Source organism: Crinia signifera, chromosome 6, assembly GCF_055691185.1.
Source record: "Crinia signifera chromosome 6, ASM5569118v1, whole genome shotgun sequence".
Classification (NCBI taxonomy): Eukaryota; Metazoa; Chordata; class Amphibia; order Anura; family Myobatrachidae; genus Crinia; species Crinia signifera.
In genome coordinates, this window is record NC_139222.1 from 150,836,614 (window position 1) to 150,859,554 (window position 22,941).

The 22,941-nt window shown below is 43.4% G+C and overlaps 1 protein-coding gene across 3 annotated transcripts in view; it reads left to right on the forward strand.

Moving 5' to 3' along the window:
• LOC146008403 (arf-GAP with SH3 domain, ANK repeat and PH domain-containing protein 1-like) overlaps window positions 1-22,941 on the forward strand; it is a 170,777-nt gene that overhangs the window by 113,281 nt on the left and 34,555 nt on the right. For all 3 annotated transcript variants that reach the window (XM_083147634.1, XM_083147636.1, XM_083147635.1), the window contains 5 exons: window positions 5,929-6,029; window positions 7,937-8,006; window positions 14,888-14,975; window positions 17,271-17,319; window positions 19,241-19,404. In XM_083147634.1, the coding sequence (XP_083003760.1) occupies window positions 5,929-6,029; window positions 7,937-8,006; window positions 14,888-14,975; window positions 17,271-17,319; window positions 19,241-19,404 (472 nt within the window). The remainder of the gene's footprint in view (window positions 1-5,928; window positions 6,030-7,936; window positions 8,007-14,887; window positions 14,976-17,270; window positions 17,320-19,240; window positions 19,405-22,941) is intronic.

A 22,941-nucleotide genomic window follows, 5' to 3' on the forward strand; every position in this document is an offset into this window, starting at 1 on the left:
CCGCATGCAAGTGAATGTGTAAGGGTACATACCAACTCACATGACGTGTGGCGTAACGCGTCAGTGATGTGCTAGACAGACACCCACTTAATTTGGACTTGGATAGAAGCCCGAACCTGCCCCTTGGGTATTTCCAGCAATTCACCCCAAGTGACTTGGATTTTGTGGTATCCACCCCTTCTGGACAAATCTTTCTAAGGATTACAAAAGACTCAGGCACTACACAAATCCTACCGTGGCCCCAGTGGGCATTCTGTGATTATACCTACAGATGGAGTAGCACCTATTAGCATTCGCTCGTCCCCATCAGATGGAGCGCCTCTCCACCAGCCAGCGCCTGGCAATTCCCTGAGCTGGCTGAGAGGCGCTCCATCTTTACTTTGGGTTGACCACATGGAGCAATAACAGATCAGGACGCCTGCCAGTACCATTGGGGTGGTAATTATCACTGCTCATTATTTATTGGGGCATATATAGGAATGGACTCTCCAGGCCCTCGCATTTAGAGGGTACTTTACCATATGCATTTTACTTGATATTATGATATGTTTTTTATTGTTCCATTTTTAAAGTCATTTATTAAAAATAATATCAATATCTTATGTAAAGACAATCCAATTCATTTTTGTTTTTCGATTTATTAGCGCTGCTAGTTCTCATTTTTTTTGGTTTTCCTTGATAATACAAGACTAACTATCCTGTCCACAGCAGCTGCTGGATTTAAATTAACTCCTGTTGAGTCCTAGGTGGGTTGGTCCATATTCTGTTTATCATAATAATGTGCTTAGAACATGAGCTTTATGAAGAAAAGAGAGGAGTTGAGTTACCATCGAACAGAGGGAAAAGTGATGGAGCTAAATAATCTAGCCGCGACAATGTTGTGTCCCAGCAACAAGACCATTTATTTAAGGCATGCATGTAAATGTAAATAAATCCATTTTAGAGTGAAGATTATATGAAAAAATGGCATTTATGTACGCTCACAAGGGTAAAGGACTTCCACATATCAAATTTAAAAAAGTTTGGATTACCTGGTAGTAGCAGTACTAGATTTTTGAGTCTGTGAACATTCCCAGAAAACATCCAGGACAGTGTTAAAATAGCCTTTGATGATGACCCAACCCTGAGCCAATTTTTTGAAATTTAGTAAGACCTTTATATGAGTTTACCTGCATGAATGGAGGTTCCTTTACTTGGATCTTATGAAAAAAACCCTTGTACTAAATGCTAAAAATGACCAAGGGTCACTCATTGTATAGTTATAAGATTATATTTCCACTTCTCATATTCCAGTTACAGTGGGGCAGATGTATCAACCAGCGTTAAGTGCAAAAAGGCACTTAACGCCGGTTAACTGGGAGGGGGGGGATTACGTTTATCCTAATGTATTACTAGCGCACCTAACGTGCGCTAGTGACAGCCCGCCGAGTTACGCTCGGCGGGGCTGTCCCCTGCAATCCCCCCCAGGGATTAACGGCCGGGGCGATGTATTAACAGTCTTCAAGGTGTTAATTCGCCCCGGCCGCTTCGCCAGCTCAGGGCTAGCATTGTCCTATCCCCCACTATGGGGACAACACTAGCCCTGCGTCTGGCTTGGGCTGCGCTGGAGATCTCGCGGTTTTAGCGGGATCTCGGGCATGCCCAGAAAGCCGGCCAGTGGGGGGGACGGGGATTGCGCATGTGCGGGGCGGCGAGGGAGCCGATGTTGCAGGTTCTCCATGGGTTGTGGGAATTTCAGAAGCTAAATCCACCTCTCCTCCAATTTGGAAACAGATACACCCAAAGCACACATGGTAGCCACTATATATGAACAAGTTTGTAGGCGTACTAGGGTGAATTTTCTATTTGACATGAAAATTGTTAAAAATGGGTATTAAGGGGGGTATTATCCTATTAGCCCTGATGATGCTTAAACCGATAAAAAAGCATAATACCCAATAACCTGAGGTTATTAGGGAAAATTGATGCCGGGGCAAATAGGATAGCTCTTGCCTAACCTATTAGCAGCAGTGAACAACACCTTTAGGGGGTATTCAATATGTGCCAATATTTCCCAACAGGTGTCAGACTTTAAAAAAAAGTTGGATCTGTTTTATCGGAAACAGCCACGGATTGTCAAATTCATGGCCGTTTTCTGACAATCCACTTTAATTTCCAACAATTCGCAGACTTTCCAACACTTGACGGTCGGTACATTAAATACCGACTGTGGGATCAGATGAACAAGGGACGTTCCTACGGTCATAATCCAGGAGTAAATACCCCCTTAGAGTGCTTTCCTTTAACCATACCAGAGTGTATAGATCTAACCCTAATTGTATGTTATTTGCATTTTCTGGCTACGTTAGGGTTAAAAAAAGAAAATAAAGGTTTGCTGTTAAGTAGGTACAGACACAGGAACATTGTTACATTTTGACAAATATATAATTGGTACAAATTATTTTTCCACTAATTAAAATAGGAATATCAACCTTCAGAAAACTAATTACTTTACAAGGGCTGCATGAAAATAGTGCATTAACGGGTCATTTAATATGCCATTAAGAGGCCCTCTCACTAATGACTACTTTAAATTAGAGGGGAAATTCTTCTTGTATACCATTGCAAAGAGAACAAGGCTGACAGATTAATTTGTTAGATTATGTTCCCCATGTTATTAGTATTTGTCAGCCATCAATGTCATTCCGGCATAGAGACTGTGTTATCTGTTATACAGTACACATCACCTATCTGTGACTACATTTCACTGCATCTTTACTGTTAGATTTCTGTTCTGTAATACAAAAACATCTGCATCTGTTCTTGACTGCACATGCAAAGATGATGTAGTCATAGTAGGCTTGCATCCTCCGCTTGTATCGTCATAAGACCATGTCTACTCGAAAGCCGATGAAATAGGATTGTAGTTGTTTAAACAAATGCGATGAACAGTTGAGGGTGCCAGACATTCACTGATGTGTGACAAGGGATAACAGGATTGATCATACTGTACATCATTTGTCCAAACAACTACAATTTTTCCAAGATTTGCAGATAGGTAGGAAAATCCAAAGGAGCTCCCTATGCAGAAGTTTAATCCTCATAACAGCATCCAACTTCCTGCTATTTTGAAATTGACACTTTTACCTCCTAAAGTTTTTAGTTTAGATTTATTTATTACCAGTTATTTATATAGCGCACACATATTCCACAGAGCTTTACAAAGAATATTTGAAAATTCACATCAGTCCCTGCCCCAGTGGAGTTTACAATCTATATTCCCTACCACATGTCCAAGCACACACAGACATTCTAGGGTTATTTTTGGTGGGGGGAGCAAATTAACCTACCAGTATAATTTAGGATTGTGGGAGGAAACCAGAGCACCCGGAGAAAACACGCGCAAGTACAGGGAGAATATACAAACTCTACACAGTATACTGAAACACTGTTTGGTTCCACCTTATTTATGGCTATAGTTGGCCATACACGTGACATATATAATTAAAACCTCATGGGGGAAATTTACTAAGAAAAATTTGTGGGAAAATAATCGTATTTTCATACGAAAATACGATTTTTTGGGGGCGTATAACTATTTTTGGCATTTACTATGCCAAAAATACAAATTTTCGTATTGATGGGACATTCGTATTTGTATTTACACGATCGATACAATACGACAGAAATCACCATTCAAAAGAATGGTGGTTCCTAATTTACTAAGTGGCTGTATTGAAAATACAGCCGCTAATTAGTGTAAAACGCCCGCGAATGGCGGGCCAAATACGGCAGGAAAATACATTTTATTTTCCTGTCGTATTTGGCAGAAGCTTGCACGGATCACTCAGATCCGTGCAGGCTTCAGTGTGTAAAAAATAGAAAAATAAATAAATAAAAAAAAGGCGTGGGACGTTTTTTTATTTATTTCTCTATTATTATTATTTTTTTCACACTGCAGCCCGCTAATACGAATCATTATGCCATAGGAGGGTTACAAAGCAGTCGTATTTGACTGCTTTGTAAATTCCCCTACGGAACACGACTTTGCATACGGCTGAAACAGCCGTATGCAGTCGTAGTCATTCGTATTAAGAATACGAATACAACATTTTGTATTTGTATTCTTAGTAAATTTCCCCCCATGTGTCTACCCTCACATGCTGTCAAACAATGCATCTAACTACCAGGACAAAGTGAACCAACCAGTTGGGCAATAATATTAATAATACAAATTTCCCCTTAACTAAAGAGTTTAACAAAAATAGACAAACAGTATTTTGTAAATCAGAATTTATGCATCTTTTTCGATAAGAAGCAAGAACATTTCTGGCATTTCATACACAGAAGTAATTTGTACAGTGATGAGTGCTTGGCCCCTTCCTGCTCCTTTTAAGTGCGTGGCTTCCAAGAAAGATTCCTAAGTATATTAAGAGCAGACATTGGTGCAGAATGAATACAAGATTGGGTGACGTGTGGGTGGGGCACCTAGTTTTTCAGAGCTGGGCAGAAATTTGGTTTCTTGTTTCACAGCAACCTGTTTAAAATGAAAAATGCAGAGATATGATTTATCAATATACTGTAATAAAAGCCTCAAACACATTAAATGACACGTAATAAAAACAATCCACACGTCTGGGTTTCTGTGTGGTGCATCCAGCTTTAGGAGCAGGTTTGGGTCATTAGGTTGACACTGTCTAGGTCAGCAGTCAATAGGTCGACCACTGCGTGTCGAAGTTAATAGGGCGACACAAGCAAATTGTTGACACAGGAAAGAGTCGACAATGGTTTTTCATGTTTTTATTGTCTGTCGACATGGTCCCTGTGTAGACCCCATATAAGCCTCTATGCCCAGTGGGATGGTGAAGCATGAACAAGTCGACTTAAAAAAAAAAAAAAACCTGAAAAACTTATGTACACCTTTTCTCCATGTTAACCTAAAGCATGCCGACCTTTTTCATGTGTTCACCAACTGTGGTCGACCTAGACACTTTTGACCTAATGACCCTATACTGCAGGTTTTTACCAGGAGTGAACATTAATATAGCCACCTGGTTTTAGTTAGGAGATTGTAGTAAATGCTTAATTTCCAGGACACAATTTGCACCAGCAAGAGATGTGCCCCCTGACAGGCGAATATGTGTCTTATCTCTGGTCTGCATGTGTCTTATCTCTGGTCTCCCATGCAGACCAGAGATAAGACACATATTTGCTTGAACACAGCCTTACTATACTTTGGCCACACTTGATCTCCCTCTTCCTCTTATACTCTGCCTCTTTAAAGTGTATGAGTTTGCAAATACTGAATGCATCAGAGTCACCATAGGTGGCGATGTGAAAGACATTTTGATGCACATGCAAAGTAGAAAAAAGTCGATTTCTGCAAAAACACAAGTGCTGTTTGTTTTTCACTTACCGAACCCATGTTCACCGGTGATTTAAAAGGGATTACTGGACATTCAAATGATCAATCTCCTCATTGACCACATTAAGATCTGTAAACGCTTGAAAAATGTAGGATGCATGTATTTTTTTTTTTCCTTTCCCGCAAGGATAAGTATTATTTCTAGGGGTATTCAATTAGTTTGTTTTTTTCAAAGTAGCCAAAAAAAACTGACTTAAATATTCAATTGCACCAGTTTTTGGACTTTTTTTTTAGTCCTATTTGCCAATGCAGTTTCAGTTTTTTAAAGTCGAAACTGCATTAGTGAAAAAAAAAAATTATTAAAAAAAAGCCTCAATTTTGCTGAAAATGCATAGATTGGCGAGTAATTTGCATATCCACGTGTTTTTTGAATGTGATGGATTTAATTAAAAAAAACAACTAGCATTTTGATTGATTTAAGTTGATTAAATTCGACCAAAAAACATTGAAAAGTTTTGTTTTTAATTGAATACCCCTCTTGTTCAAGACACCTGATTTACTAATATATGTGTAATTCTCTATAGGATTCAATCAGTAAACAGCTGGTCTACAATATGCATCAGCTGCAAGGCAACATGCAGTATGGTACGGAAAAGCATGGCTACCTGTACAAGAAGAGTGATGGGTATGTGTTACAATATAGTTTTTATTTTAGTTTGATTCTAATGTAGTGGGTGGGATTATGGACTGCGTAGCCAAATTCTAAACATAATAAGAGGTGCTAAATAAATTAGAAGTAGATTCTGATTGGTTGTTATGGGCAACATCCCATCTTTAATTGAACGCCCAGCTTGTTAGGTCTGGTACCCTAATCCAGTGGTAGCCAACCCTAGCCCTCGAGAGCTACCAACAGTTCACATTTTCCAGACAACCTAGCTGCTGCACAGCTGCACTCATTAATCACTGACACATTTTAAAAGATACACAGATGGATATAATTAGCTCACTTGTGATTCTGTGAGGAGACCTGCAAAACATGCACTGTTGGTAGCTCTAGAGGACTAGGGTTGGCTACCCCAGCCCTAATCTAACCAAAATAGGAGTGTGGGGTTTGGGATTGTTTAGTCTGTATATTACTAGAAAATTACACCTCAATATTAATGTCAAGTTTGTTCTTTACTGAGTAATTATTTTCCAACTGGAGTCATTGCAATGGGACAGATACCGAGTAGGATAAATCACTATTACTGTGTTAATCACTGTAATTCACAAATTAATGAAATCACCATTGCTCATATTAATCTCACACACGGTGCGGGTTGAGTTATTAAATTTGTGACAATAGTTTATATTGCATTACATCTTACATGCTTCCTGTCCTGCGACAGGATGGCTGAGGGTAGTGTATGCTGGGACTTGTAGTTGTCAATTTTCTAAATCAGCTTCTGCGATCATTACACTATGGATATTAAATTGGATACATACTGTACTATAAGATTATCTGTCCATATTTTTGGTTGGAACAAAAATTTTCTAATGTATCGGAGCAAATTGTCGATTGAACATTTGCTCCCAAACACACAGAAAACCCCCCAAAAAAAAGACAAAAATGGTCAATCTGTTAAAATGGTTAAATCTCAGAAAGCCATTTTCCAGTGTTTGAGAGAAAATGGCGGATTCTCATTTGCTCCCACACATTACTAGATTTTCGCTCCAACCAGAAAGATTTGACAGTTAATCTTACGTGTGTATCTAGTTTAAGAGTAGTTTTTCAGAATATCCCAGATTGGAGTCCATATTTGAAATGTGGACTGCACATGCTTACAAAGTATATTGGCCCTTAGTCTGGTTCACTCGCAAAGGCAAATTCCTTCTCAAATGGACAAAACCATGTGCACTGCAGGTGGGGCAGATGTAACTTGTGCAGAGAGAATTAGATTTGGGTGGGGTTTTACTTCAAAGTGAGATCTATATTGCAGTGTAAAAATAAAGCAGTCAGTATTTTCCCTGCACAGAAACAAAAATAACTCACCCAAATCTAATTCTCTCTGTACATGTTACATCTGCCCCCCTACAGTGCACATGGTTTTGTCCATTTGAGAAGGAATTTGCCAGGAGTGGTGAACCAAAATAACCCCCTTTAGTCAGTCACTCAGAAGGCCCTGCACATCGCCTGCATGTTCTTGGGTGAATACTCCCCCTCCCCCTCCCCCACCCATGGCACCCCCGACTCGCCCCACCCGTGGCACCCCAACCCCCATCTACAGAATGTGAACTTCTCTGAGCAGTGACGGCGACTGTGGTCCGGGTCCCCCTCATCCATTGGTGCGGCAGGGAAATAACACAAATGGCCTTTGCGAGTGAACCAGAATAAGGGCCCTTGTCTTTAGTCTTTCTTTAGACTGAAAAGTAACCTCCAGTATGCAATGTTCTGTTCAGCCACAATTAAATAATCATATGAAACAAATTCATTGTATGCTGTTAATAATTATTATTATTATTATTATTATTCAAAAATCAATGCTTTTGGTAATGGGTACACTAATATCTGATCGTGTTAAATGCATGTACTAATGTGTTCTCTAATTTAAGGTTAAGGAAGGTTTGGCAGAAGAGAAAATGCTCAATCAAGAATTGTTACTTGACCATTGCGCATGGAACGGTATTCAACAATTTATTTTTATTTTGTTTATAAAGTATTATCAAATAAACTTCATGTTGAAGTTAACCATTTATGGTTCCTTTGAAATTCAGTAGCACTGTTTAATGAGTGGTCTTCACTTGAGTTTTCAGCATGTCAGTGTTTAATACTAGACATAACTCTGTAAGCTAAAGCTAGTTGTCCTGGGAGCATATGCGCAGCTAGTTGGCTATTCAGACATAGGGCGAGATGTACTAAGCAGTGGCGGTTTTTACCTATGGGCTGCATGGCTGCAGCCCCCCCCCCCCCAGGTAAAATCTGCCACTGTAGTGAAGCCAGATGCAGTGTGTGAGACTGCACTGGCTTCACTGTGACTGGCAGCGACTTCCTGTTGGAAGTCCCACCTGCCAGTCACCAAGTCAGTCCCATTGGGAGGTGTTCCCTCCCTCCGGGATGCCTTTCTGCGGGCTGTCGGGCAAAATCGGCAATTGCGCATGAGCTGTGCACACACTGGTCCAGGTGCCTGACATTTATATTGTACAGGCGCCAGGACCATGCTTACTTCTATGGGCTGTTGCCGAAGCAGCCCATAGAAGTTGACTGCATGCGCATTACATATGTTTGTACTGTGCATGCGCCAGTCCCGGTGCCTGCAATCATCATCATAGGACTGGTGCCGGGAACCGGAGGCGAGAGGCAGCAGTGACAGGGGGAGGGGGTGCCTGTGGCCAGAGGCAGCCCCCCTCCCACAAAAAGGTAGGAGCCACCACTGGTACTAAGTTTGGAGATTGATAAAATAACAGCCAATCAGCTCCTACCTGTCATTTTTCAAACACAGCCTGTGACCAGGCAGGTAGGAGCTGGTTGGCTGGTGGTTTATCACTCTCCATTTTATCACTTTTCAAACATAGTACATCTGGCCCTAATCATTTGGCAGCCCTAGTGTAGCAAGGGTTTCTCTCGCATCCTCAGGAACTGCAAGGGACAATCCACAGTAAATCCACCAGCTTGGTTTTAATGAGTGGGGAATCCCATAGATTCTAGCACTTTATGCCCGGTTAGGGCACGTTATCCACAGTTTTACTGCATATGGAGAAGGCAGAATAAATTAATAGCTTTGGGTGTTAAACCCCTGGCTTTTTTCTATGTAGTAAAGTCTGCATCTAATTGGTAATGCCTCTTGGAATCCACATTTCTAAGTTTTACATTTAATTTATCTGCAATTACAGGGTGCAAATCCAGACAGAACACTAATTTCATACATTTATATAACATTTATACACTGCCTAAATATTATGAATATTTAAGCATTCACATCAGTCCATTCTCAAGTAGACCTTGCAATCTTTAATCATCGCCACACATACATAACTTATTTTCAACCAATAAACCAGGGAGAGGAAACCTTTGGCCCTCTGGCAGCTGTTGAACTATGCATCACAGCATGCCCTGCAACCGTTTTAGCATGGCCAAATAGCAAAACTGTAGCAGGGCATGCTGGGATGTGTAGTTTAACAATAGCTGGAGGGCCACATCTTTCCCATCCCTGCTATAAACTGTAAGCTTGAGAGCTGGACCCTCTTACCTCTTTGGTAATCAATGCTCACGATTCACGTTTTTTTTTTTTCGTCAAATCGGGCAGTTTTCACTCCTTGCAGTGAATCTTTTACACTGAAAATCTGATTCACCCTATTCATTGTTCACTGTTCACCGAAAGCAAACAGTGAATGTCGGCCAGTTCTCCGTTTCATGCTCGCCGGCAATTCGCTGGTGTAGTTCAATGGGGTTTTCACTGGGATTTGCGGAGAGTGTATTCAATGCTAGGATGGAGAACTGCTTTCTCCCTGATTTTTGCCTTGATTGACCATTTTGCATTAAACATCTTTTTAAGGTGAACTGAAAAGTGATCTTTTAGGGCAGTATTCAATGAGGCTGATTCGCCATGTTCTATGGTGAATGTGTGCTATTTTCGTGCTCGAAGGTGAATCTTTTTACTGAAAAACTGATTCACCCTATTCAACGATGGCGAACAGTGAATGACGGACAATTCGCCGTCTGATAGTCGCCGTAATTCGCTGTGGTTTTTCAATGTGATTCGCTGTGAGTGTATTCAATGATCTGATGGCGAATTGCTTTCTAAGTGATTTTTGCCATGTGTCACCATGTAGCATTTGCCATCTTTTTATGGTGAACTGAACTGTGATCTTTTAAAATAAAGTTTTTTTTTTAATTATTATTTGATGTAAAAAAAGAAGTATTTTTTTTCTGAGAAGGGGCATGCTATTTTTTTTCATATACTTATTGCACATTAATATATATATTTAATTTTTTATTTTTTTTCACATAACAGCCAGCAGGGGGCTGAGAGCCGCTCATTAGATATTCATATATTCACTGCTCCCGCTCATTACATATGCCGAGTGGGAGCAGTATCCCAGTGCCCTGCCAGCTCTCCCGGGGGGCAGCTTCTGCTGCCTGTGTCCCCAGGAGCCCTGCTTCTGCCCAACAGTGTCCGGCGCAGGCAGGGAGATTTCCATCTCCCTGCCTGCCGCAGTTCCCCGGCTCCCTGCGGTATTCACCACAGTGGTTAAAATTCGCCGGCAGGGGCAGCGAGCCCCTGCGGCATTGAATACAGCAACAGGGAGGGCTGGCAGCGAATGCTCCAGCCCTCTGGAACCCTGCGAATGTGCAGCGAATCCTAAACAGGATTCGCTGCACATGGTGATAAAACACATTGAATACTGCCCAAATTGTCTATAGATACCTGGTCTTGTATGACTATGCTGGCACTGTATAAGTAATAATCAGAAGACAGTTAATTTACCAGTGTGTCTTTGGAAACTGAGAGCAAACTAGAACAAACATACAAATGTGAGGAGAACATATGATTGCAACACAGACATGACCTTGGTTGGAAATAAGTACAGGACCTCATTTCTCTGATACAGTGATGCTTACCTCTGTGATTCTATGCTGCCTCACTTGTTCAAATACTAGCTTTAAGGTCCTTTAAACACATGAATGGTCATCTTCTCTTATAGCAGCCCTTGTGCCAGATACAGTCATAATAACACTTCTGTTATTGCTAACCTCACCTTACAAATTCCAGAAACAGCAATAAATATTTGAATGTGATGTAGCTTGCCTACGTCTGACATGTGCCTTGTCTCATTATTCCATACTGCTACACACTGAAAGCCTGCCCTATAACATATTTGATCAAACTCTCCCATAGCCTCAAATATTTATACTCCTCAAATGATGACAGATTTTCTACGTCAGCCAGTACTAACCACACTAATCTCTGCTCTGGGCTGCGGCCTCCCCTCTTTTAGATTTATTTACTTATTTATTTATTTCCAGTTTCTTATATAGCGCAGCAGATTCCGTTGCACTTTACAATAGTAGACAGTGATAAAACAAACTGGTTAACAACAGACAGACTTGGAGGTAGGAGGGCCCTGCTGCAAGCTTACAATATATAGGGGATATATTCACTTTTAGCTTGAATGTATACATTAACTTTTACAATACATGACAAAGCGTTAGCTATAAAACTCCACCCTGCAGGAGAAAAGTGCAACAAAAGGAAGGCCATAGGGCCTTATTCAGATCTGAGCTCAGTGCAAATTTGTTCGGAAAATGGGCAAAACCATGTGCACTGCAGGAGGAGCAGAGTAACCTGTGCAAAGAGAGTTAAATTTGGGTGGGGTGTGCTGAAACTGAAATCTAAATTGCAGTGTAAAAATAACGCAGCCAGTATTTACCCTGCACCGAAACAAAATAACTCACACAAATCTAACTTTCTTTGCACAGGTTACATATGCTCCCCCTGCAGTGCACATGGTTTTGCCTATTTTCTGAACAAATTTGTACTGAGCTCAGATCTGAATAAGGCCCATAGTTTCTTTCCTGCCATCATATTCTATGTTTCTATGCTTACAAAGTTCCTTCCTTTATAGGCTGAGATTCTATAATATGCGCTAAATGCGCATGTTTTATTTGCGCACCACATCGCCGCAAATCGCCAATTTTAAAATCGCATTTTTCAGTCAAAATGCGCATATTTAATGTGATGCGCATTGGAGGCTGAAAAGTGCGAAGAGGGGCGATTTGCAGCGAAGTGGTGCGCTGTATTTAGTCCTGAAAATGTGCGATTTTCATGTCTGAAAATCGCACATTTGCAGGACAGCGCAAAGTTGTAAAAAAAAAAAATGAGCGCGGGGTCCCCCGCCCGAGTATAACCAGCCCCGGGCTCACTGAGCCGGTGCTGGTGACATAAAATCAGGGTCCCCGACAAATAGGGGTCCCCTTGATTTTATGAAACCAGCACCAGACTCAAGGTCCGGCGCTGGTTCCCAAAATACGGGGGACAAAGTGACTAGGGGTCCCCCGTATTTTAAGAACCAGCACCGGACACAACCAGCCAGCAGGGTAATGCCACAGCCGGGGGAAACTTATTATATAAGCTCCCGCGGCCAAAGCATTAACCCCCTGGCTGGTCAGCATGGGCAGGGGTCCTGGGGAAGTGGGGACCCCCCCAATGAAGGGGTCCCCCCCCTCCAGGACTTACCAGCCCATGCTGATAGTCCGGGGCTGTCCCCGATGCCCCTGGCCGGTGGGCATCGGGCTGATGATTTGTGTATAAAAAAGAATTTAAACTATTGTTTTACACTGGCGAACTATGAGTCCCAGCAAGCCTACCCCGCATGCTGGGACTTGGGGAACCACAAGTCCCAGCATGCGGGGCATTAAAGGGCCCGCTGGCACTTGTAGTTCTGCAGTGAAAAAAATAGTGCACAAAATCACACTGACACCCTGTAAAATAAAACTTTAATACACACAAAACACACACACACTGATACTTACCTACCTTGAGTCCGTAGGTCGGTCCCTGGATCCTGGGTCCGTCCTCCGGGGCTCCAGGGCAGAAGAGTCCGGTTCCGGGGCCTTGGTCCTGGTTCCGGGGCTGGTCCTGGGGTTCCGGGGCTCCTGGCCTGCAGAATCCGGGGTCCGGGATCCGAGGTAGTCCAGAGGGGTACCTAAGGAAGCAAATCCAACTTACCTGGTCCCCGGCGGCGACCTCGGACTCCTCACCGGTGACTGCGCTTCTCCCATCTGCTACCCGGCTTGCAGGACTTTGACCGGCGCTGAGATGTTTCCTCCTCGGCGTCTCTGGACAGAATGATTTCTTGGCCAATCAGGAGCCGAGAAAGTCGGCTCCTGATTGGCCAGAAATCATTCTAACTAGAGACGCCGAGGAGGAAACATCTCTGCTCTAGATGCGCTGAGATGTTACTTCCTTGGCGTCTCTAGTTAGAATGATTTCTGGCCAATCAGGAGCCGACTTTCTCGGCTCCTGATTGGCCAAGAAATCATTCTGTCCAGAGACGCCGAGGAGGAAACATCTCAGCGCCGGTCAAAGTCCTGCAAGCCGGGTAGCAGATGGGAGAAGCGCAGTCACCGGTGAGGAGTCCGAGGTCGCCGCCGGGGACCAGGTAAGTTGGATTTGCTTCCTTAGGTACCCCTCTGGACTACCTCGGATCCCGGACCCCGGATTCTGCAGGCCAGGAGCCCCGGAACCCCAGGACCAGCCCCGGAACCAGGACCAAGGCCCCGGAACCGGACTCTTCTGCCCTGGAGCCCCGGAGGACGGACCCAGGATCCAGGGACCGACCTACGGGCTCAAGGTAGGTAAGTATCAGTGTTTTGTGTGTATTAAAGTTTTATTTTACAGGGTGTCAGTGTGATTTTGTGCACTATTTTTTTCACTCAGAACTACAAGTGCCAGCGGGCCCTTTAATGCCCCGCATGCTGGGACTTGTGGTTCCCCAAGTCCCAGCATGCGGGGTAGGCTTGCTGGGAATCATAGTTCGCCAGTGTAAAACAATAGTTTTAATTCTTTTTTTTACACAAATCATCAGCCCGATGCCCACCGGCCAGGGGCATCGGGGACAGCCCCGGACTATCAGCATGGGCTGGTAAGTCCTGGAGGGGGGGGGACCCCTTCATTGGGGGGGTCCCCACTTCCCCAGGACCCCTGCCCATGCTGACCAGCCAGGGGGTTAATGCTTTGGCCGCGGGAGCTTATATAATAAGTTTCCCCCGGCTGTGGCATTACCCTGCTGGCTGGTTGTGTCCGGTGCTGGTTCTTAAAATACGGGGGACCCCTAGTCACTTTGTCCCCCGTATTTTGGGAACCAGCGCCGGACCTTGAGTCTGGTGCTGGTTTCATAAAATCAAGGGGAACTCTATTTGTCGGGGACCCTGATTTTATGTCACCAGCACCGGCTCAGTGAGCCCGGGGCTGGTTATACTCGGGCGGGGGACCCCGCACTCGTTTTTTTTTGTTTTTTAACCCTTTCTTTTATTTTTGACAGCAGAACCCTGCACAGAACATTGCGATCTGTGCAGGGTTCTGGCTAATTCGCCTAACAGACCCAGGTCTGAAATTAGTGCGATAATTAGTCACCTAAAAAATGCGATGTGCAAATGTGCATAGCATTAAATATGCGACTTGTATACTTTTGTATTGGAAAACATCTGGATGCGATAAAAATGCGAATTAATCTCGCATTTTTATTCAGCATACCTTAACGCACATAATATGCGATTTCAGTCCCTGAGCGCATTCCATTAAATAAACGATTTAATGGGAAAATGCGATATCGCCATTTTGTGGTCTAATTACCGCAAAAAAACGATAATCGCATCCCATAGAATGTCACCCCTGGTCTGTAATCTTCCTTGATTAGTGTCAATAAGAAACAACTCCTACTAGTAAATGCTTGTAATAATTATTGTAAAAGAAAGAGTGAGATACTAGTATGAACACAGAACATTACTACATTGCAGAAGTAAATGTGGTAATTTTAATTATTATATTTAATTTTGTCTTGCAGCCTAATCGTCAACCAGCCAAATTAAATCTGTTGACATGCCAAGTGAAGCCTAATATGGAAGACAAGAAATGCTTTGATCTCATATCCCGTATGTTGGCATGCCTGCCCTTTTTTTTTCCGTCGTTTTAGGAGGTGGATATAACACCTGAAAACTAATGCTATATTTATGCATTTTAGTGATGTGTTTGTACCACACTTTACACACACTTGGTTGATGCATTGTCATTTACATTTTTACACAGTGTTGGGAAGAAACACAAAACAATCCATTCATTCGAGGATAGAGGAAAACTAAGCATTACTCATCCTGTTGTATTGCAGTTATCAGATGTTAGAGTCTGAAAAGGGCCTTAATAGAGGATAACAAAGCCCATTTTAGTATTTTTCTTTTAAATTCAACAAACAGTGAGGGATACAATTAATAACACAGCTGCTGATAAATGTGGTGGAATTTCATGCACAAAGATCATAGTTGCTGACACCTGAATTTAGTCTATAGACAACCCTTCGGGATTTTTTCCAGTTAATCTATTAAGGGCCAGAAGGGAGTGAGATTATATGATTTGCACCAAATAACGTAATTGCACTATTGGAATTTTTGGCATTATTGTAGTAGGGAGTGGACACTGATTAAGCAAACTATGTAGTATATCCCCGAGTATATGTTCCCAGGAAATGTGAAAATGAGTCTAGTATCCTTTGTTTCCTGGTAGTTATGTGTGTTATGCCTTGTGAAGAAATATTGAGAGTCAGTTGTGTTAAATACAGTAGTTTACACACTGCAGCTCATTGTCTGTTAGCTATAATACAACCTGTAATGTCCATTATTACATACAAGTGTAATTACATTACATTATTTTACAATTGATTTAGTTCTATTTGGCTATGCTATGATCATAAAATGTGCGCTATTTACTATTGATATTATGAGCTAAGAAACCTAATCATCTATATATACCAGGGTTGCCGACTTTCTTATTCGAGATTCAGTAGCCGCTCAGGGGGCGGGGCTTAAGCGTGACATCAATAAGCCCCTCCCCATGCTGTTAAACCAACGAATTCAGTGATCTCCGTGGAGGGGGCGGGGCTAAAATGACGTGATTGTGTAATTTTAGCTCCGGCCCCTCCTCTGAGACCCGAGGATTGCGGCATTTTAATGCTGCGATTCGGGGGACAGCGGGGGTCCCCCCTGAATCCAGGAGGGTTGCCCACCCTTCCGGGGGGCCAGGAGGGAGCCCCGATTTTTGGGAGACTCCCGGAATTTTGGGAGGGTCGGCAACCCTGATATATAAGTCTAGTGTCTGTGTGACTCCGAAACATCTGTTGGCAGCAAGTGAAACCATATCTACTAGTTTTTGAAGCATTTGCCTTAAGCAGGCTTACACTGCCATCTGTTGGCAGCAAGTAAAACTACATCTAGTTTTGAGCGGGCTTTTTAATAATGGAAATATGTTGCTGGTTTGTAACCAAGTAAATAATGTAGTTATTCTGCTGTATAATACATGTCTGATACACTTGTATTATAGGTATTCTAGTTCTTGAGCAGTGAGTAAGCTGTGTATCTGATATTTAAAGAACGGACATCAAAGCTCTTGAAACAACAACTAAACTGAATCATTTTGCCATTGTAGTCATTAATGTATTTTTAAAATCCAAGCACACACACATTATCTTTTGCTTTTTGTTGGTTTAAAATGTTTTAGTTGTCTGAATTTTAATTGCTGTGTCATTAGAATTAATTGTACTAGAGTAGGAATACATTCATGTTACCATTAACATGTGAGATAATCACTCCAAAACCTGTTATATGTAATAAATCATACTTTGGTATACTGTATGTCTGGATAAATAACCTCTTCTCTAGTGATTTGCATTGTTCTGTTTGTTTGGATTTGGGAACCTTCACTCCCTGTGTTGATTACAACATTACTGATCTTTTAATTTTGCTTTTGGAGGCTAAAACTAGGATTTTCCTCACTCTGAGCAAGGCAGTAATTTGCCTCCGCTCCGTCCCTCCCTACATGCACATATGCATATCTTAAGGTGTGTATACACCTGGTGCAATTTGGTTGCTGAGTGATTATGGCTTAATATTGGTCAGCGATCAGTGCACCGTTTTTATCAGCAACCATTAAGGGCTGGTGTGGGAGCGATTTATCGCCCTGTACACACTAAAAACACGGGCGATATGGTCGTTCAGTGACCATTTAGCCCCTTATCTCTTCAATTTGTTGAACCCTAAAAAACACCCACTAGAGTGGGAGTGTGATGATTCAATGATTTTATTTTTGTGTCAAATTTTGGTAACAAACGCAAAATACTTGAATAAGGGTTTCAGCACAATATATCGTAACAGTCCATCCATTTTGTTTATGACTTGCAGATAACCGGACTTACCATTTCTTGGCAGAGGATGATCAGGACTGCATTGCGTGAGTTAAAGATATGTGATAATTGGTAGTATTTTTAGTCTGAAACTCATCTTGCTTTAACCAAATCCTTTGCTTGCCCAAACCCTTCTGCTTAACCTTTTGGAGGTTTGCTTTACCAGATCTGAACACAAAATTCCCACCTGCAGGGAATATTTGTGGAGCGCGTAAGAAGGGTATTGTTTTGCATATATATCTATCTCATTTTGCCTGTCTGTCTTCTCCTCCCTCTAGAGTGTAAGCTTCTTGGAGCAGGGCATTCTTCCCTTCTGTTCTCACAGCCCACTCCTTGCATTTTAATTACAGCTCTCTCATTCACCTATCTATTCCCGCATCTCTTCTCGGTACTTGTTTCCTAGCACGGCACCACCGATTTCTATTGTATGTCATCGGGTCAGAAAAATCGTGTCGATCACATCCTCTGCGACCAAATCGCATGCGATGCGATGGGACCAAATCGACCTGATTTTTTATTGTACAGCCACCCTGATGGCTGATTACAATGTTAAATGCCCCCCCAGACCCGGTTTTTAATTGTATACCCACCCTGATGGGTAATTACTATGTCAAATGCCCCCCCCCTTTGTTAATGCCACGCCACGATCAATGCCAACCGGAAGTGTGGCAAGCGCAGCGAGCCCGCGAGGGGTGGCGGTACGCGTCCTCCGACCTTTTCACACCCCCACTATCCACGTCGGCGTGGAGTTGATTTTATATAGTGTGGCGAGCCCGAAGAGTGGCAAGCGCAGCGAGCCCAGCAAGGGGACGTTGAATACATGTGAAGTATTCCGTGTCCCCTCGCGGGGCTCGCCACGCTTCAGGCTCGGTGGCTCACTGCGCTTGCCACACTATATAAAATGAACTCCACACCGCCGTGGATAGTGGCGGTGTGAAAAGGTCGGAGGACGCGTACCGCCGACCCTTGCGGGCTCGCTGCGCTCGCCATGCTTCGGGTTCACGTTTATCGTTGCGTTGTGTTAACAAAGGGGGAGCATTTAACATAATAATTAAGCATCATGTGGGTATACAATTAAAAATCGGGTCTGGGGGGGCATTTAACATTGGGTACAATGTAAAATCGGGTCGGTCGCATCGCATGCCATTGTATGGGAAGGTCTTTAAAACCTGAAAATCGGGTCTGTCGTGTCCCATCGCATACCTTAAGTTATGGTATGCGATGGGACCCGACGGGCGCCGTGCTAGGAAACAAGTACCCTCTTCTCACTTGTGTTCATTCATTTCTACCGCTGATTACTTATCCCAGGCAACATGCAGACTACTCCTCTGCTTCCCTATATCTCAGCTGTATTGTGTATACAAAGGACTGTGCTGCTAATTGCTACCTGTGCTCTGTTTTTTTTCTTTAGTAACTGTAATGTTTAGTTCTGTGTACCCTGTATTGTTCTAGTTATGTGCCCTATGTACGGCGCTGCAAACCATTTGTGGCGCCTTATAAATACAATGTAACAATATTTGTTGATGATCGCAAAGATGGATTTGTATGTGACTTACATAAGGTAAAAAACATGTTATACATCCTCCCAAAGGCGTAACTACCATAGGTGCTGGGGGTGCAGCTGCTATGGGGCCCAGAGCTTAGAGGGGCCCACTTTGCCTGTCAAAGTATCATGTGCTGTATTCATTTTTTCAGCATTACGTGATAAATAGGGGCCCTTACAAACTATGGGGCCCACATGTATCTAGTTACGCCACTGCATCCTCCTGATCAGTGTGTCTCTAGGTATGCAATATGCATTGAACTGTTATTGTTTAAAAAAAGGAGCACAGGTACTGTATAAACAGTATTTAAAGGATGGAGCCGCATACATACGAGTACTATATCCTAAGCGCAATGGAATATGCTGCGCTATATAAGAAACTGTAAGTAAATAAATAAATAACAGTATGTCTCCTAATGTTCTAGGTGGATCTCTGTGCTAACTAACAGCAAGCAGGAAGCTCTTAATATGGCATTTCATGAAGTGCGTCCAAGCGAGGAGAACAGCATAGAAGATCTCACTAAAGCCATTATTGAAGACATGAAACGGATGCCTGGAAACAGTGTGTGTTGTGACTGTGGAGCACCAGGTAAGGCACATATCCAGGTTAAGGTCAACTTATGGGCGGAACTCCTGGAGACAATGGTTTCTGTTGCCACCTGGCTCCAGGCCTTAATGGGCACCTAAAGCGCAATGGAATATGCTATATTGTGCTATATAATAAACTGTAAATAAATACTAATACTCCATTGTCCCAGGAGATCATGCAGGGGGGTAGGGAGTATTTGTTGCACGTCCCAGAATGTTCAGTGTGGCTGCGCACAAGGCAGCATTCTCTGCCTGTATCCAGCAGGCAGATTGTAAGCTTGCGAGCAGGGCCCTCCTACCTTTTGACTGTTTGTAAATACCCTGTTTGTTGTATCACTCTCTCCTTTTGTAAAGCGCAACGGGATCTGCTGCGCTATATAAGAAATAAATAAATTCCCATCCCAGCAGTTCATGGCTGGCACTGTACGCTTTGCCGAGTTTGTGCTGCTGCAATGGCTGCCTGAGCTGCGGAACTGTAATGGTCTCCGGATTATCTGCCGGTCAGCACAACAAACTTCCTATTATCTGGCAGTTATCGCAACGCTCTCTGCATTATCTGGCAGTCACACCAACACTCTCCAGGATATCTGGCAGTCACCACCACAGTCTATGCATTATCTAGCGGTCACCTCAATGCTCTTCTGATTTTCTGGAGGGCACTGTGACACTCTCAAGATTATCTGAAGGTCACCACAACACTCTCCTCATTATCTGGACGACACACCAACACTCTCCGGATTATCACTGTTTGCTTTATATGATAGCACTACACTCTCTGTAATATTTGGCTGGCGCTGTGATGCTCCCTGCGTATATGATGGTAGCTGCAACACTCTCTTTATAATATGGTGGTTAGGGCAACACTCTCATCCACACACCTTCATTCATCAGTACCTTTGCGCCAACTCTATTCAGTCAGCCACTACCATTGCGTTCCCCCTCTTGTGGACCAAATGGCCAGCACAGTATACCTGCTTTCATGGCCTCCCTCTTCTTATGAATGTGTGGGTCTGAAAGGACAGGGACTGGAGGCAGTGTCCGACTGGGATATGGCGGGCCCACAGGGCTAGGACTGGTAATGGTGTCTCTTGGTGCTGCTGAGGTTGGGGTGCTATGCGGGGTAGTGCATCTCTAGTTGCTGCTGGGGTATTGGTTGCAGAGTCAGAGTAACCCTTGGCACTCTCATTACTGAGGTTGGGATGTTGGTGGTGGGAATGGGTCTGTGTGTTGCGGGAGTTCGCTTGTTGTTATGGGGGGGGCACCAATCATTCACTTGCTTCCAGTTGCCTGGTATGAATTTGCGCCACTGGATGCCTGTTTATATAACTATATAATCTACACAGTCTAAACAGCGATCTACCAACTTCAGCACTATTGTTTATAACGGAACGATCACAGCATTAGTACTTGCAGGAGAGGATAACATACTTTACATTTTTTTCCATTTCATGTAACACTGTTATTTAATCTAAAACTCCTTTTCATCCAAATGTGCCTTGTTGATACAGAAAAAATAATTGTACTAATTTACACAGTAACTATCCTATTAGTGGAATAACCCATGTCTTAACTAGTAAGTTTCAGAATGTGATGTTTATAGTAGTATATACTGCACAGGGTAGCTGCCATATTGGGTAATGAACTATTGTGCTGTCACTAGTATTCTCTCACCAAATACTAGATATGTAGCTCGTGTGTACTATATTATACCATCCACTTCATATTATTAGATTATTATAGTTCACCAATTTAATTAAATTTGATGATAGTCTTTCCCACTTTGTACAGTAGATACACTTAAAAGACTTGTAAACCTGGCATTTTCTTTATTTTTTTACTGTAATGTGGGTATTCAATCCTGGGTCACGACTGTTGTGATGTCCTGACAGCCGAGACCCCCTCCCGTTCTCAGACCGCTCAACAGCAAATCAGCAGGCAGGGTTCTATGTCCCATCTGCCGAGTACCAAAAAGGGGGCGTGGTCACGAGAAACGGCCGTGGATCGTCAAGATCCATCCGTGAGCTCGATAATCCATGGCCATTCTTGGCAAAACAAGCCCAACTGCTTTTAAAGTAGGGCTTGTTTTGCCGAGATGCCATAATTCTTTTAATTATTTCACTAAGGATATCATTATATAGTACTTCATGTGCTAATCAGACAAATATGTTGGTAAAGCATTGAATCAAAGCCATTTAGTGCATTGCATCCCTTTAAAGAGTAATCTATCTAAACTGTGTTCTTCTAGATGTTCTTCTACAAAACTTCCTTTTCTCAGTGAGGTAAGTTGTCACTATTAAACTAAGCAGTGGAACATAGCTGGGTTATTCTGGTTTATTCACATGGCTGCAAATTCCCAGCTTTGCAAGTCCACCAAACCCCACCTTGCGAATGGTGGCTTGGCCACCACGCATTCGCAATGTGTTTTCGCACGCACTGGCTGCAAATGGATGATTTACATAAACATCCATTCTCAGCCTGTGGGTGAACACCCACATCATTCGATGGTCGCCGACCATCGAATGATGTAGAACATGCACGCATATCTAAGTGACTCTCAGGTCACTTAGATTTGCGCACACCCTCAGGAAAAAGTGAGCGGGCAGCTGACATCTGGTGACGTGACGGTCCAATTACCATGGAAATTACCATGGAAATGCCCATGAATTCCCATGGGCACGACTATCCGCCACCACCCCACTTCCCTGGCCTTGGGTGCGTGCACCTGGTGAACAGTCTGTTCGCCGTGGCTGCACGCACCCGGCATATGCACAAGCACAGAAATGACCCTGCGCATACACCCACCATAGGTCCCAGTGCGAATAACTCCCATAGTGTGTCCCAATATCAAGATGGAAAGGAGGATCTAGCTCACCCCAGTCAGTGATAAACAAGTGTTCTTGGTACTTTTTTTCTAAGTTAGACCACATGACTTGCTCTTGACATTATGTTGAAATACATTGGAGTCTACTTTTTTGGACCAGGTCTAAAATTTCATTATTCCGTTATACCCCATTCACACCAGCCAAATTTCCCGGGATTTCAACCCTGCTATGGAGCAGGGTTGTTCCTGGATTCAACCCGGAAACTTGGCCGGTGTGAAAGGGCTAGGGGATACTTACCTGCATTGCCAGTCCTTGGTGTGCTGTCAGACCGGGGATTCACACAGGCGGCAGATGAAGAAGATGCAGCTCTCCAGCAGCAGTAAGGGCGCCGGAAAACTGCGTCCTCTTCATCCTCCGTCTGACCTGTCATCTGCGCCCACCACCTGTGTGGATCCCTGGCCTGCACCAAGGACCAGCAACCGGGGTGAGTACTCTGCTGCCATCACACCGCCATCAAGCTGCCTGCCCGCCTCCTCACCACCTCCTGACGGCCTCCTGACAGCCTCCTCCCGCCTCCTTCCTGCCCCCTTCACACCCCCTTCACACACCAGAAAATGCAGGGACTTTTCTGGTGTGAAAGGGTCCAACCCAGGAATGGCCCGGCATGATCCCTGGGCCATATTCCCGGTGGGTCCCTGCATTTTCTGGTGTGAAAG